The following is a 15,593-nucleotide window of genomic DNA, read 5'->3' as shown; positions in this document are numbered from 1 at the left end:
ATCCCCCAAGTGGCAGCACAATTATATAAAACTTGGACCAGGTGGTAAGTTCACAAATGTTTAAAACATTTTATAATATAAGGTTTCATGACTCTTAAAAATTATATTTAATAGATCAAATGATGAATTATGCCAAAACAATTTGTCTCAACAAATAAGTTTAAAACTAACAAAGGTTTGCTTAGATAAAATCTACAAATATGATACCCAGAAATATTAACTAACAACATTAAGACATTATTATGTTCATATAACACATTATTACTTTGAAATTACATTAATTCTATGGGGCCAAATATTTAAGCTCTAACTCTTTAGGTTTTCTAAAATTCTAATATACATGTAGGGGCCTCCATGGCCGAGTGGTTAAGGTCGTTGACTTGAGATCACAGGTCCCTCACCGCTGTAGGTTGGATCCTCACTCGGGTCGAAATCTTTCATGTGAGGAAGCCATCCAGCTGGCTTACGGAAGGTCGGTGGTTTATCTGGGGTCTTCCTCCACCAACAAGAGGGCCATGATGGCCCTGGGGTTGCTCACCTGAACATAGGCCCCCAGGGCCGGGCCAGTTTAAACCAAAGGGCTTTTATTTGAACAAACTTGGAAGACCATTAGAAGATATTTCATGATGTTAAGTTTTTACTATACACAAATAATGAATAACAATGACTTTTGCCCCCCCCCCTCCCCCTGGCAGGGCCAATTTTAACCCAAGGGCTTTTATTTGAACAAACTTGGTAGACACCCATTAGAACATGTTTCATGCTAAATATCTTAGCTCTAGGTCTTTGGGTTCTTTAAAAGAAGATTTTTAAGTATTTAATTACTATATGCAATATAGGGAAAATCAATGACCCCGAGGGCGGGGCCAATTTTGACCCAAGGGCTTTTATTTGAACAAACTTGGTAAACATCCATTAGAACATGTTTCATGCTAAATATCTTAGCTCTAGCTCTTTGGGTTCTTTAAAAGAAGATTTTTAACTTTTTACTCTATGTATATAGGGAAAATCAATGACCCCTGGGACGGGGCCAATTTTGACCCCAGGGCTTTTATTTGAACAAATTTGGTAGACACAAATTAGAACATGTTTCATGCTAAATATCTTAGCTCTAGCTCTTTGGGTTCTTTAAAAGAATTCTTTTTAAGTTTTTACTATATGCATATAGGGAAAATCAATGACCCCCTGGGGCGGGGCCAATTTTGACCCCAGGGCTTTTATTTGAACAAACTTGGTAGACACTGATAAGAATATGTTTCATGCTTAATATCTTAACTCTAGCTCTTTGGGTTCTTTAAGAGAAGATTTTTTTAAGTTTTTACTATATGCATATAGAGAAAATCAATGACCCCCTGGGGCTGGGCCAATTTTGACCCCAGGGCTTTTATTTGAACAAACTTGGTAGACATCCATTAGAACATGTTTTACGCCAAATATCTAAGCTCTAGCTCTTTCGGTTTTTTAGAAGAAGATTTTTTAAAGTTTTTACTATATGCATATAGGGAAAATCAATAACCCCCTGGGGGCGGGGCCAATTTTGACCCCAAGGCTTTTATTTAAACAATCTTGGTAGACACTTATTAGAAGATGTTTCATGCTTAATATCTTAGGTCTAGCTCTTTGGGTTTTCTAGAAGAAGATGTTTAAAGTTTTTTCTTTTGGTTGCCATGGCAACCAGAGTTCTGCATGGAATGGAATTCTTTGAACAACTTTGTTAAGGCTTCACACAAGGAACATCCCTGTGAAGTTTCATTATGATCTGCCTTATGGTTTCAGAGGAGATGTCGTTTGAAAAGTGTGAACGGACAACGGACGACGTACGACGGACACCGGACGACAGACGACGGACGAAGAGTGATCCTAATAGCTCACCCTGAGCATATGCTCAGGTGAGCTAATAAAGCTGGAAAAAAAATCGACGAAAAAATCTTGGGACGCTCTTAAGATGGCTCGACTTGAGTGTACTGTCGCTTATATAGGCTTTCCGGCGGCGACCTTAAATAAACATATTAAAAAACAAGAGCCACCGCCAGACAGGGGCAACGCTCGACTTTTAATTTTCTCTAAAAGCAAACAAAGAAATGTTTGAACAAAATCTTTAAATATACTAATTTATATACTAGTATATATATATAAACAGAAACACGCAATTCTATAAATAGAAACACGCACATACGTGGTGTTGACATGTGGTTGTGACATGTGGTATCACATGGTGGTGTCACATTGTGTCATGTGTGGTGATATGTGGTGGTGATCTGGGTGGTGACATGTGGTGTCATGTGGTGGTGACATGTGAAGTCGATGGTGGTGACACTGGTGTCACATGGTGGTGACATGTGGTGTCACGTGGTGTGGTCATGTGGTGTCACATGGTGGTGTCATGTTGTGGTGACATGTGGAGTCACATGGTGGTATCATGTTGCGGTGACATGTGGAGTCACGTGGTGGAGTCACGTGGTGGATTCTTGTGTGGAGTCACATGGTGGAGTCATGTGGTGGTGACATGTGGTGAAGTCATGTGGTGAAGTCATGTGCTGGTGGTGTCAAGTGCTGGTGGTGTCACATGGTGGTGACATGTGGTGGTGACAAGATCTTGTCCTTAAGTATGTTTTGTTATAATATAAGTTGATCCCTTCACTAACCTTGACCTTCATCCATAAATGACTGACCTTCAAGGTTAAAAGTCCAAATTTTGCTTGTTCACGCTGTTATTGACTGTAACTTTGTTATTTTTGAATGGATTGCCTTCAAACTTGTTTGTTGCCCTAAACTTGGCTGGATAATTTTTATTATTTTAGCCTGATACACAGAAAAATGCCCTTTTAAGACAATATAAATGAAGAAAGATCGTAACCGAAAGCAAAACTAAAGTTATTTCCGCTTGTATATGCTGACCTTCACCCTTTATGTGAAGCAGGTGCTTTCTCATATTATCGTGGAATTTGATTGGTTGTTAAGGCTGGTCGCTATGTGATGATTTTATTCTACACACCAGTTCAAATCATTAGTGCAACTCCTAATTAAGTGTTAAATAGCTTAGCTTTGTAATTTTTTGTGTTTTAATAAAAGCTTGGTAGGCCATAATCAAACTTTTAGGATCGTATTGACGCCTTTTTGGTACCACATGATTTGGTTTGTTCTAAAAATAGTTTGAACTCAATTATGTGTTGTTGTTTACATTATCCCTCTAAAATATATTATGTTTATGTTTACTTATTAGTTATATAAGCATTTAGCAATGAATACTACAGTTTTTCATTGTACTGTAGAGTCATGTGTTTTATTGTTTTGTTGTCAAAACTAAAAATTGATAAGGATAAATAATGTTTCATTATTGGTTTTTAATTGGAGTTCATATGATTTGTATATTATCTATTTGTGGAACAAATGCTTTGAGCTGTATTGTACATATACAAATGTAGTAGTGTCACACCGTATTACCGGCGGCAGTGATGGCAGATCACTGCAGTGATGGCAGATATCTGAAAATTACCGATCGGTACAGGTAGGTTATAAATTTGGCTGGTTTAATTATATTACACAAATACGGCCCATTTCATTGCTATAAAACTATTGTCCATTGAATGGAGATACTGTAAGGTAATTTTGGACTCGTTTTTTCCTGTTTTAAGACTATTTTGAGCAGGTTAAAAGTGAAAGCCTTGGAAAAAATCCGTGAAAATGTCTGTTTTCTGTTCAAAATATCTCAAGTTTTAAGTAAATGGCAGGATTTCCTGTTATCAATATAGACGTTCATCCATTGGGGTCACGCAAGCCAAATATCTACCCCGTGAGTCTTTTCTTGAAAGTTTTACAGACGTATTTGTGTAATATAATTAAACCAACCAAATTTATAACCTACCTGTATCGATCGGTAATTTTCAGATATCTGCCATCACTGCAGTGATCTGCCATCACTGCCGCCGGTAATACGGTGCGAGTGTGAAACCGTCATTTAAAGCGCCTTGTGTCAGAGACCCGATACAGGTTTCAGACTTTCTGCAACATGGGAAAAACTAAAAAATTGATGATTTTGGAGAAAAAACTGATTAATTTAATGTTTTCCTCTGGACTTTGCAATAATTTCCACAGTTATTTTGTTTTTTTATCTGTTTTTGTCGCATTTCTTTCGTTATTTTTGCCAGAGACAAAACAGCTCTGCTAAATAGACATGTTTTCGGATATCGACAGAAGTCACGCGAGTGTCGCTTCCATCCGTTTTAATAATTCCACGAAAATACGAGAAACCACGATAATACGAGAAACAGGGATACAATAATATAAAAGTATACCTGATCTGCAGATATCTCTTATTTTTCATTTATAATACATTAGATGGTCTTGATAACATGCAAGAAATCAGAAAAAAAAAAATGTTTTTTTTTTTTAAGTTGGCCAAGTTGACCCGTGCCGAGCTGGTATAGGGCCGAGTTGTCTCAACCCGGTAGATCTAGTCAAGAGGGGGCTCTGTATGCTACGTCAACCCATTTATATCAAATAAGAAAAAAACGATCTTTTTAAAAGAATAAAATGGGGAGAAACTGTCTGCAAAATATCGCACAAATACAGACAGTTCTCTAGCTACAGTGCCAGTGGGGACACAATTATTTTACCCATATACCCGGGTCTATTCTAGGATTCGAAAAATAGGGCCTAATGGGGGATTTTTATCGAAAAGTCAGAATTTATTATATTTCTTGATCTTTTCCCTTCTTTCTCTATGTAAAATTTTCCCCCTGCCTCTGAAAAAATAGGAGTGAATTCTCAAAAATAGGGGTGAATCCCCCCATCCCCCCTCCTAGAATAAACACTGATGTACGCTCATTATACTATATATAAAGAATATTCTTTATATATAGTATTATGAGCGTATATGGGTAAAATAATTGTGTCTAGTGCCTGTGAGTGGGGAGGTCTCGAGGGGTCCGTGTGTGTCCAGTAACACTTTCCGCGTATTTGTTCCGTTCGCTTTTCGGTATTATTTCTAACAAAATTGACAATAATAGAATGAAACATATAGGGTATCTTATGCTTATTTACGGGTCCTTACTTACACGAAAAGAGAGTTGGTTTGTTTCTCGTGTTGAAAGATGATGTCTTCCAATTTTTGAAGGGAGTTTGAACCAGAAAAATGGTATTTTTTCTGGACAATTTCCCGCGCCTCTGTTTTGGAAGCCTCCATTTTGTTTTTCTGTGATGTCATAAGCATGTGACTTCGAAACTCCGCCTCCTCCAGGAAAGGGATGTCATAAAGTGATTACCGTCAAACCGGTATCCAAACGGTGTACATGCTTTCGACTAGATATCTACTCGAGCATTATATCCTCGTGTCCCGCGTATTAGCTGTCTGCAAACGCTCGTTTAAAAGACATTTATTTGTAATTAAACTATTACCAAGATGCACAGTGTGTTGTTTCCCAAGTTTTATTTTAATTCTATATAATGCACAATTTAAATATTTGAATTTGGACATGAGGATATAATTGCTCGAGTAGATATCTAGTCGAAAGCATGTACACCGTTTGGATACCGGTTTGACAAGCGCTCCACGCAGAGCCGGGCTCAGGTCTCGTATTGGTTGGACAGAACGCAAAATTTACTTTCGTTTTTAATTAAATGTTGATTTTCATATTACAATGAGATGTATAAATGTTTATTCTGATTGCATCTAGGAGATAATTCTATTTTCTATTGATTTACACCGGAAAAGTCACGGTAAGGTTCATTTAATAATGATTTATAAAGGTTTTATTATACAAGGGTGATCGTGTTTACATTTTGGAGTCTGCAATCTTTACTTTATTGAGACTTGATGGTATACGGTATTTTTTTCATATACGTTAAAATTGTTTGAAAACCATTTTTATCGTTGTAACAGATGTACAATTCGTGTTTAAATATTAAAATAGTTTTGGTAGAGTGTTTACAGGGGCGTATCACGTGGGGGGGGGGGGGTCAGGATCTGACCCCCAAGCGTCTGTGGTATTTTGCAGGTCTGACACAAGTAAGATAAACTTCAATGCATATCTGAGACTATAAATGTAGAAGAACACATTACATCAACAATGATCGCGTGTTTCTACCGTTATTGATTAATGTTAATTATATTAATCTAACACAGAAACTGATACATCTTTTGGTACTTTATGAAATAATTTGTATATAATAACGTACTTGTAACCTATTCACTTTTTCACCGCACAAGACAGCACAATCACTTTAAGACCACATGATTATATAACGTGGTACTTGTATGTTTCGGTAATCGAATCAGGAACACGTGATTTGATCACTAGGTACTCACATGCACCACTTCCTGCATAAAAGCGACCGTTGCTGTTGACTACAAAACAGCTAAGGACGTTTTATTTTATTATGTTAAACTCATGTATGTTTTACTCCTTGCACAAAATTAATTATTGCAGTTGAATAACAGACAATCAGAAGAGAACACGTGACTTTATCACAGAATACTGGTATAATCTATTCCTTGTACAGAATTGCTTGATGCAGCGGAATACAGGGAAACTAAAAGCACGTGATTTTATCACGTGGAACTCGTGTGTTTAATTCCTTGCACAATAGCGATGATAACAATATAAACCAATATACCGAGAACACAAGTAACAAATATGAGGAAACGAGCACGCCCTCTATACCGTGTCCATGAATGAAAGTCACCTGTTTCGTAAGCTCTCTGTGCCTGAAATGTAACGGAGTAATACTATTTCTAAAAGATAAACAACGACATTAAATAAACAATGCTTATGATCAGAATACATGGGACTTATTTATAATTAACATTACAAAATGTAGTTGTTGTAATTCATGATAATCATTTCCTTGCTGTTGTTGTTGTTTTTGTTGTTGGTAATTAAGTCACGCTGAATACTGTCACTCTCAAGCAGCTTCATTTTTGACGTCACTCCGGTTGGTTGACAGATTACCAATAGCTTCCTCACAAGAAAAATAACGACCTCCAAGAGGATTCGAGCGGACAATTTGTGTGTGGTCTATCCAGAAATTATGGCCGTTGACTTATTACATTCTTAGCATCCTTAGAGATCTTTAGTAGTTATTACAAACACCATGACAACATGCCAGTAACTTACCATACCAACATTAACTACAACTTAAACACGTTATTTACTTATGTTTCATGAGAAGTAGGTTCTTTATACAAATGCTTCAAAATTCCAAGCTATTATCTCCTTACTTTTCTAGCATAATATAGTGCAATTAATCCTGTGGGTAAAAAGCAGAAAACTGTACTGGCAATTGCGGGAACCACCCAGCTCCGAGGTCCTTGGAGTTCATCTAAAACCTCTTCTTCACCGTACGCATCGTAGTTTATAGACGGTAAATCCGACACCTAAAAATTCAGAAATTAATGAATTAAAATGTGTACACTTTTGTATGCCTTATGGTATTTAGAAATATTATATTCTGATGCGCTAATGTTTGGACATATCCGGAACATCAGTTGCAAACATTATTTGGAATAATATACACGCCAAAGATATTACTACCGCGACAAAATGAAAATATATGACTGCAGTGGCGTTAACATAGAAGTTGATACATTGTGTCGATGTCAATATGTGCACTTAAACTGGTAATATTTGTAATAAATAAACTATTGATTATTGTTATACATGTATAACCAAAAGTTATAGTAGTCAGAATTTTAAAACATTTAATGAACGGTCTCAAGTGGGGAGGGAATGCGTAGGAGGGCTGATATCAAGAGAACTCCTCCCTCCCCACATACATTCCCACCACTCTTTCTGTTCCGAATAATGTTGAAAAAATATAGATATAACTCATACTGTCAATGAGTGATGGGCACATGAAAACTCTAGAATACCATTTAGAAGAATAAAAAACTTCTTTCACATTGCAAATAAGAACAACTTTAGTACTAGTATACAGAATCATCAATGGTGTACTGATCACTAATCTGACGTGTGTACATTTCGGTCATTTATCGCCCATTCTCAATAAAATAAAGCATTTGAGGTTGAAAAATATTAAAAATTTGATGTTGTCATTGTGTCATTTTTATCGCTGAAGTAAAAGTTTAGGGTACTTTGCAAGTTTGCCAGAAATATTTTGAACAAGAAACTATAATATAACAGGATGACATTTATTCAGGTAATGACACTGTATTTCTTCGGTAACGTAGATTTCAGATCTAATAATGTAACATATGGGCTGCATATTAATAATAAATGTCTGTAAAATATATCAAAATCTGTAAAATCTCTATCTAGAGGGACTTTCTAACCCAGGAAAATTCAAGGAAGTTAGGTACCTTGCTAATTTTCAGTTAATTTCTTCAAAGTTAAATATTCGTAGAAAGCAAAAATAGTCAATTTTGGAAATGATTATCTTCTGTCTTCATTCAAAGGATATATATCATATATAATATATGGGAGGTCGAATACATACACAAATTTTGTGTTAGCATGTTTTTTCCAAAACATTCAACTTTCCACTTTCTTAATATTTGGAAAATTTATTGCTAAGCAGTTCTATATCTATCCCCATATAGGATGTCACGTATGTTTCTTTTTTTTTTCAAATGCAAGTAAAGGTTGAGAAAACAATTTTATGTTTTGTAAAATAATTTATACTTAAGGATATTATTTTAACATTATTATATATAGAATGAAATACGGCCAGTAAGCTCTTTGCAGAAACGAATTAGTTGTTGCTGAGAACATTAATATCTTGTAATATATTTTTAACATTTCTGCTGGCACATCAACATATTATTAACAAATTTTCCTTTGTAAAAACACTTTTGTATCTTCTTACATCTAATACAATGTAACCGGTACTAACAGGCATGCTAATCTCAAATTTATCTTTAATTTTCAAAAATTGTTGAATTGTAAGTTGGAGTAACGTATGTTTCACACTCGCTTATTTATGAACTTTATAACGGAATTGAAATGTACATGTTAAATCGACTTTTTTTTATTTAGGAATCAAATGTACATCATACTATTGTCATAAAAATGCGATTTTATGTTTTTATATATGCATGTTTAAACAATATAAAGTCTGTTTGATAAAAGAAAAGTTTGTTTTACTGTGGTTACTTAAACAAGTTAAAACTCGACCAAAGTTAACAAAATTTACTTACTAATGTCAAATTGAAGTTAATGTTGCTGTTATACGTGCTTTCTGACTTCAATTTCTCTTTTGATAAACTTCTTTAAAAAAGTTGATAACGTATGTTTCTGTAACGTATGTTTCATTTTTACATTGAAAGTGGGTTTAAAAAAGACGCAAGACCGTTTAACCCGCCATAATTTGTGGTTAATATATCAGAGTTACACACATGTTAATTTTCTTTCTTGTTTGGATTCTTCTTTGAATGGATTGGTTCTTAAATAATGGTAACGTATGTTTCTTTTTAAAATGCTGTTGAAAAGATTTGAATAAAACATGAAAATTTCCGAAAATAGAATGATATTTGAGAGGCTGCAAGCTTATTTTCACTTATAATTATATATATGCTGTATTATTAAGCATGCATCAATTCAATTACAGTAGAACTTCGGTAAGTCGAAGTTAGAGGGACTTGTGTAAAAACTTCGACACATCGGGACTTCGACTCATGAATCGGTCTGAATTTCATGACCAAATTTCAACCCGTGACTAGCCCTATTTATAAGATCTATAACGCAACCTATTTCATGTTTTTCTTTCATTCATTAATCTGATATTTTACATTATACAATGATAAATATGACACTTTAAGTAATTTTTCACGGCTAAATTGATTTACGTATACAATAAAGTTACAAAAGGCGTAACAATACGAAAGGGCAATTACTAAACCAGCTTATAGTAATTGTTTCGCGTGTGATTATATCGCGACACCGGGTCACGGAAGTACTCAAATGATAGTTCTTACTGTTAAATACCGCTAAAGCAATTAAAATAGTAACGATTAAAGCATTTTTTTCACACACTTAAACGCATACAAAGGCTGTTTGAACACTTGGCTGTGTAATTAACACCTGTCACTAAAGTTGATCGGAAATCTTCTTCGCGGCCAGAAAAGGTGTGAAAAATGTCTCGAGATCGAAGGTGTCGAAATGATCGAAGTACTTCGGCTTATTTGTGGTAAATTGTTCTAGATTTATTCTATACGGACCACGAAAAAACTTCGACACATCGAAAAATTCGACACATAAAATCTCGACTCATAAGTAGGTTTTTATAAGGAATATATAAGGAAAAAAATCGGGACTTTCATTTTACTTCGACACATCGAGAAAATCGACTAATCGAAGTTCGACTCATAGAAGTTCTACTGTATGTAATTTCGGTTTCACTTCTTATTGTTTTAGGTTTGTCACTATTTATTTATATGCATTTGGCGACATTTGATCATCCATTATATCAATGAGATTTTAACAGTCAAATATAATTTTTACCAATAATCAAAGTTCATATACACACAGCAATGACTAATTGCACAAGTTTCGTTTATTCTGGAACTTATTTTTCTGAAACACAATTTCAAAGTTGAAAATTCTAGGTGGCGACAGTAACGTATGTTACATTTTAGGGCATTAATGGTACTTGTAAAAGAAAAATAACAGATAGAAATGTAAAACTGAGAATGTCCCTACTAGACAAAGTGGCAGACACCTTTCTAACGACATTTTAACCTCAAGAAAAACCTTCGTATTAGAGCTACCCAATGGAACATCAAATGCTGTGTTTTATTGAGAATGAGCGTTATACGGAAAATAACACGTAAAGTACAGAATCGTGATATTATGAGCGTTCACTACCATATATATCATGTTTCATGCGGCTATCTTCTCATATTTACTAATGGTAATGTAGGACACTCTTTACATTATAACATCCATTTTTATATTGGTAAAAGTATTGTATGAACTAAATTAAACAACTACAGATGTTATTGTTCCTTTGTAAAATAATACTATTTAATATAAACAAAGACTTAAAGAAATGGTGAAATGGTCAAGGATTATGCCGAACCAACACTTTAGATAATATATGTCGAATTTCTTTATTAAAATACTTCATATTTCAAGTACGTAGAAATACGATCATTACTTAAATATACAATGTATAACCATACATTTCGTTATTGCTATAACTATTGTGTTAGAATTGTGAACATTATTATAGATATACCTCATAGTACTTTACTCACATAAAAGTATAAGGCATTGACTGACACATTTCATAGTTTAAATGTTTTAAGTTTTAAGCTCATATTAAGTTTATAACAGTTAAGGGTGTTCTTAGCTACACCTACCTCCGAGTTCGTGTGCCAGACTCCGTTATCTTTCTGTAAATGCCCATCTGTCATGATTGTTGATCTAATTTACATATCATTGATGAATAAAATAAATTGACCACTTCACCAGCATTCTTTCAGGCCATGTATTTACATATCAACGTATCTGTCTTAAAACTGAAAAAAAATCTTATTGTATACTGGTGTAAGTACATAAAAAACGGTTATCATACGATTATTAACACAACAAAAACAACGTATAACCACACGTGACTTGGCTACATCTCATTCTCATATAGTCAGGTTAAGTGGTTCAAATTATTTAAAAATAATATTTATCTTCTATACAAATTTTAATGTTGATTTGATTTTCTTTAATTATCAAAATGCCAATCAGTAATATGGTCATAATTTTGTATGTCAAATAAAAATTATGAAAATAAAGAATCAAATAGTGAAATAATTACCTGCTACAGTGTTATACTTGTTATACTATCTATATTTATATAATCTTCAAAGTACACGTCCTACTTTGATTTAAACTATTGCCATCCAAAGAAATATGACTTTATTTCACACCGCTACGTAAATACTTGTCATGCGTAAAGTAAACACGAATATAGACGAAAGTTATATTTGGAACAGGATATGAAATAAAGGCCAGATGCATTAAATATAAAATGTACATCAATTTGAATTAATTATTCTCGTTTAAATGCAATTTATAATATGACAAAGCCGATATAAAAGCAAGTGTCATGAACTTAAAATTTCTTAATACATTTATAAATGAATTGATTATCTATCTGTAAACGAAGAACGTAACAAAACACAGCGTAATCATAAATTCATAAATTGTAAGTTTGACAGCAACACCGTCATAAAAAACAATCAAAAGATTTCGACTTTTTCCGTCAAACTTCGGTTATGTATCATCGGGAACGAATGAAAGGCGGGATATTACAGATAAAATAACGAAACACTCTTATTCATAGTTATTACATTGTTTTAAATGTCATATTGAAAGTGTGTTGACAGAAAAGTAGTAAAAGCACTAGTGGACAGGCAAAAATATACATATTTGTAATTCTAAATACAATTTATGTATCATTTGAAAACAAATTCTGCATTCTAACGAAGCCACCTGTCAAAAAATGTTACGAATATCTATGGTTTCAGAATAACTTTTAGTTTGATTACATCTAAACACTTCTTTTGATAACCACAACGCATTTATACTTATATTTTCGCCGATACCTGCACTAACTTGCATCTCTTAATGCAATAAAAACCTGGATAAAGTGTGATCCCTAGGAACAAAATAACACGAAAATTGCAGACTAGGTTTGTTTGACTTTGTACATGGTGTTTAATGAAGAAGTGCAACATCCCTCACGCCCCATAGCACCTGATTGAGTGGTACATTTGTACTTAATTTTCAACACTTAAAAGTGTTCACATAAAGTTAAACAATAATTATTTTGCCGGAATGCTTCTTGAATGGTCTACATGTTTACATGTATGTACATACTCACTACTTTCTTTTTTTACTTTTTTTTAACGACCTCATATTTTTTATCCTCTATTTAGTCATACTGTTAAATCGTTCAATTAAAAAATAACAAATTACTTCAAATAATTAGACTTCGAGTAATACTTTTTCAACATTAGAAAAAATAATAACAAACACATCTTTTTATATATTCTTCATAATTATTACATTTTTTCAGTGTAAATAAGGACTTGAATGTTTTCTGTTTATAATAAGAAAACAAAGTCGAAAAAGGAGAGCGTATACATTTTTGCTGTTTTATATATTATTACAACGCTAACATATATCTGATCACAAAACCTGGAGACAAACACCTTTACCACTAGGATATAAACCATCATGTAATTTCACTTGTATATAAAACAGACAGCTTTAGAAAAAGAAAATTAAATAAAGCAAACAAACTATTGCTTTGATTTTGTTCTTAGAACATGTTGTAACATAAACACGTTACTTTGTACTAGAAACAGGCAATTCCTTATTAGCTAGAGACATTTAATGCTTGCAAAGTTCATATTAAACAGTAACATTACTAAAGCCTTCAAAAGAGCCCTTATTATAATTGCTGGATATGTGACGATAAGTATTAGTGAAAATTATAAGACGAATCATTAGTAGACCTACATGTTAACCGTTATGGATTTGGATTAAAACAAATAAGATAAACCAACCAAGTTATGTTTAGTGTAAGTTATTTGTTTTGAAAATATACAAAGGAAACCGGTAAAACTTATATCTGACGATCTTCCAATACCACGAGTAAACCAGGAATATTCTAAGATGCGTTTTAATACGTCATTAAATCAAAAAGTCAATCTAAAAGAAAGTTAATTTTATTAAAAGTGTCTTTTGTAAATACTATCAAAATAAGTAATGGAGACATCGTATTTCTTTTTTCCTTGTATTCTGTCGACATAAAGATCAGTTTTTAAGACTTTAAAGAAAATGAGTTTTCTAATATTACATCAAATAATGAATGGCAACTTCATCCCAATTAACCCAAAATGGAGCCGAGTTGAGAGAAACTTTGCTGAAGCAAAACACCGGAAAATGTTGAATAGATATATGAATCACTATATATGGCATGGTCGTTAGCGAGATTTTGGACAGCGACGTCATCCCCTTGGTGTAGGTAAACAATGATAGCTAGACTGGCCATCCGTACCACGTGTGTATATAGATGCTTTATAGCTACCATTTACAACAATCTGGCACCAAACCTCTCCATTATTATTGGACAAAATAGAAGAATAAAATAGGTAGACACCAGATACAGGTGCAGTGAATACACCATGGTGAGAATTGTAACCGTTTCCAATGTTAGTTTCGACGTGGTCAAATACTATGTTCTGATGAGGGCCGGGGCATGAAGAAAAAGATGTGTGAGACCAACTGTGAAAGTAACCATTATCTCATTCTCTACTCGTCGAATTCTGGTGACTGAAAAAATTGTATTGTCAAAAATAAATTTGAAATTGATCCAAACGTAAATACTTTTCTGCAATTTTGCTTTGTTACAATTTATCATAGTTACATTTACTAACTTGAGTCATTGAAATAATGTTCCGAATCCTTTATCTTTAAAATATTCCACAGAGATGTCTAAAGTAATAACCATATATATTTTTCTTGAATTCTTTTTCGTCAATAGCATTCAACGTACATATACTCACAATTATTATATTCAAACATAAATCATGATAAATGATATATATAAAAATAATGTATTCACGGTTTGGCTTTTGTGTTCGCTACATTCACGGATTAAAATCTATTTCATACCTTCATTTCCAACTGCAATCTTCTGTTTCTTTTCGTCTTTACCAGACGGAACAGATGGTACAGATATCGAATCATGTGAACCTGGCCCAGGAGACATAGAACGAAGTTGTACATGGCGTAATAGCTTAGAAATAAGACGAGCTTGACCAGAGCTTTTCTTTTGCAAGACCACAATTTGACCTTTGTGCTTTCCAAGTTCTTGCTTCAGTCCGTCGATTTCAAGCTGGTGTTCAATTTTAAGTTTTGCGAGAGATTTTATATGACTTTTCTCTCCTGATTCCATGTGGTCCATACGCTGTACCAGTTCTTGAATCATTGAGTTGGTCGCCAAGTTTTCATGACCGATGTTATCAAATAGTTTGTTTGCTGTACATGTCGTTATATAAGCAAATCCTACTATGCAGACAGCTAAGAAATACACCCTTTGTTTACAGGATATTTTGACATAATGAAACAACATGAAGTTTAAATCTTACCTTATCAGAGAAGTTTTTCTTCAGTTTTGTAGACAAAATCGTGTCATGTTAAAGAATCGTTGCTTTATTTAGAATACTTCAAACTTGATAAACATCATGTAGTGAATTGTATAAATGTATAACCCCTATTTCCCGTTGGCGATTGTTTATTTGTATCTTTAATCTATTGTTTATAATTACAGATTAAGTGTCGCGTCATGCAGAATAAGAGTCATTTTGATACTAGTAAATTAAAAAAAATCGGACCATTCTTTAAATGATATAAGTCAATAAATGTAGTTACATTTGTATAAAAAGCTACAGAAAGTTCAGTTACATGCCTTTCTAACAAAACAAAAGTAATTTCAAAGTTTTAACAATTAACCATGTGGACTTCTATAACTGTACATTATCTGCAATATACCAAACAATCAAGTTTGTTTTATACAGAAACGTACGTAGAACTGTTTGTTATTATCAATTCAGTTTGTAACTGGCGTATAAC

General features: G+C 33.6%; 2 protein-coding genes across 2 annotated transcripts; both read right to left on the bottom strand.

The window, feature by feature from the left end:
* Positions 1 to 5,983: 5,983 nt before the first annotated feature.
* Positions 5,984 to 11,937, bottom strand: LOC132726668 (synapse differentiation-inducing gene protein 1-like; the record flags this gene model as incomplete). Its single annotated transcript, XM_060712011.1, is given in 4 exon segments — positions 5,984 to 6,706; positions 7,220 to 7,375; positions 11,318 to 11,476; positions 11,767 to 11,937. Coding segments are annotated over 3 exon segments (366 nt in total). The 5' UTR covers positions 11,372 to 11,476; positions 11,767 to 11,937.
* A 2,073-nt stretch (positions 11,938 to 14,010) lies between these two features.
* On the bottom strand, positions 14,011 to 15,207 carry LOC132726667 (uncharacterized). Its single transcript, XM_060712010.1, has 2 exons — positions 14,634 to 15,207; positions 14,011 to 14,291 (listed from the first exon to the last, which is right to left on the bottom strand). Exons 1-2 carry the CDS (start codon positions 15,091 to 15,093, stop codon positions 14,194 to 14,196), a joined length of 558 nt encoding a protein of 185 aa, XP_060567993.1. The 5' UTR covers positions 15,094 to 15,207; the 3' UTR covers positions 14,011 to 14,193.
* Between the last annotated feature and the right edge of the window lie 386 nt (positions 15,208 to 15,593).

The sequence above is a fragment of the Ruditapes philippinarum genome, unplaced genomic scaffold (assembly GCF_026571515.1).
Source record: "Ruditapes philippinarum isolate M1 unplaced genomic scaffold, ASM2657151v2 ctg18977_1_1_1_1, whole genome shotgun sequence".
Taxonomy (NCBI): domain Eukaryota; kingdom Metazoa; phylum Mollusca; class Bivalvia; order Venerida; family Veneridae; genus Ruditapes; species Ruditapes philippinarum.
Note: the sequence above shows the minus strand (reverse complement) of the source record. Positions and strands in the feature narration are given on the sequence as shown.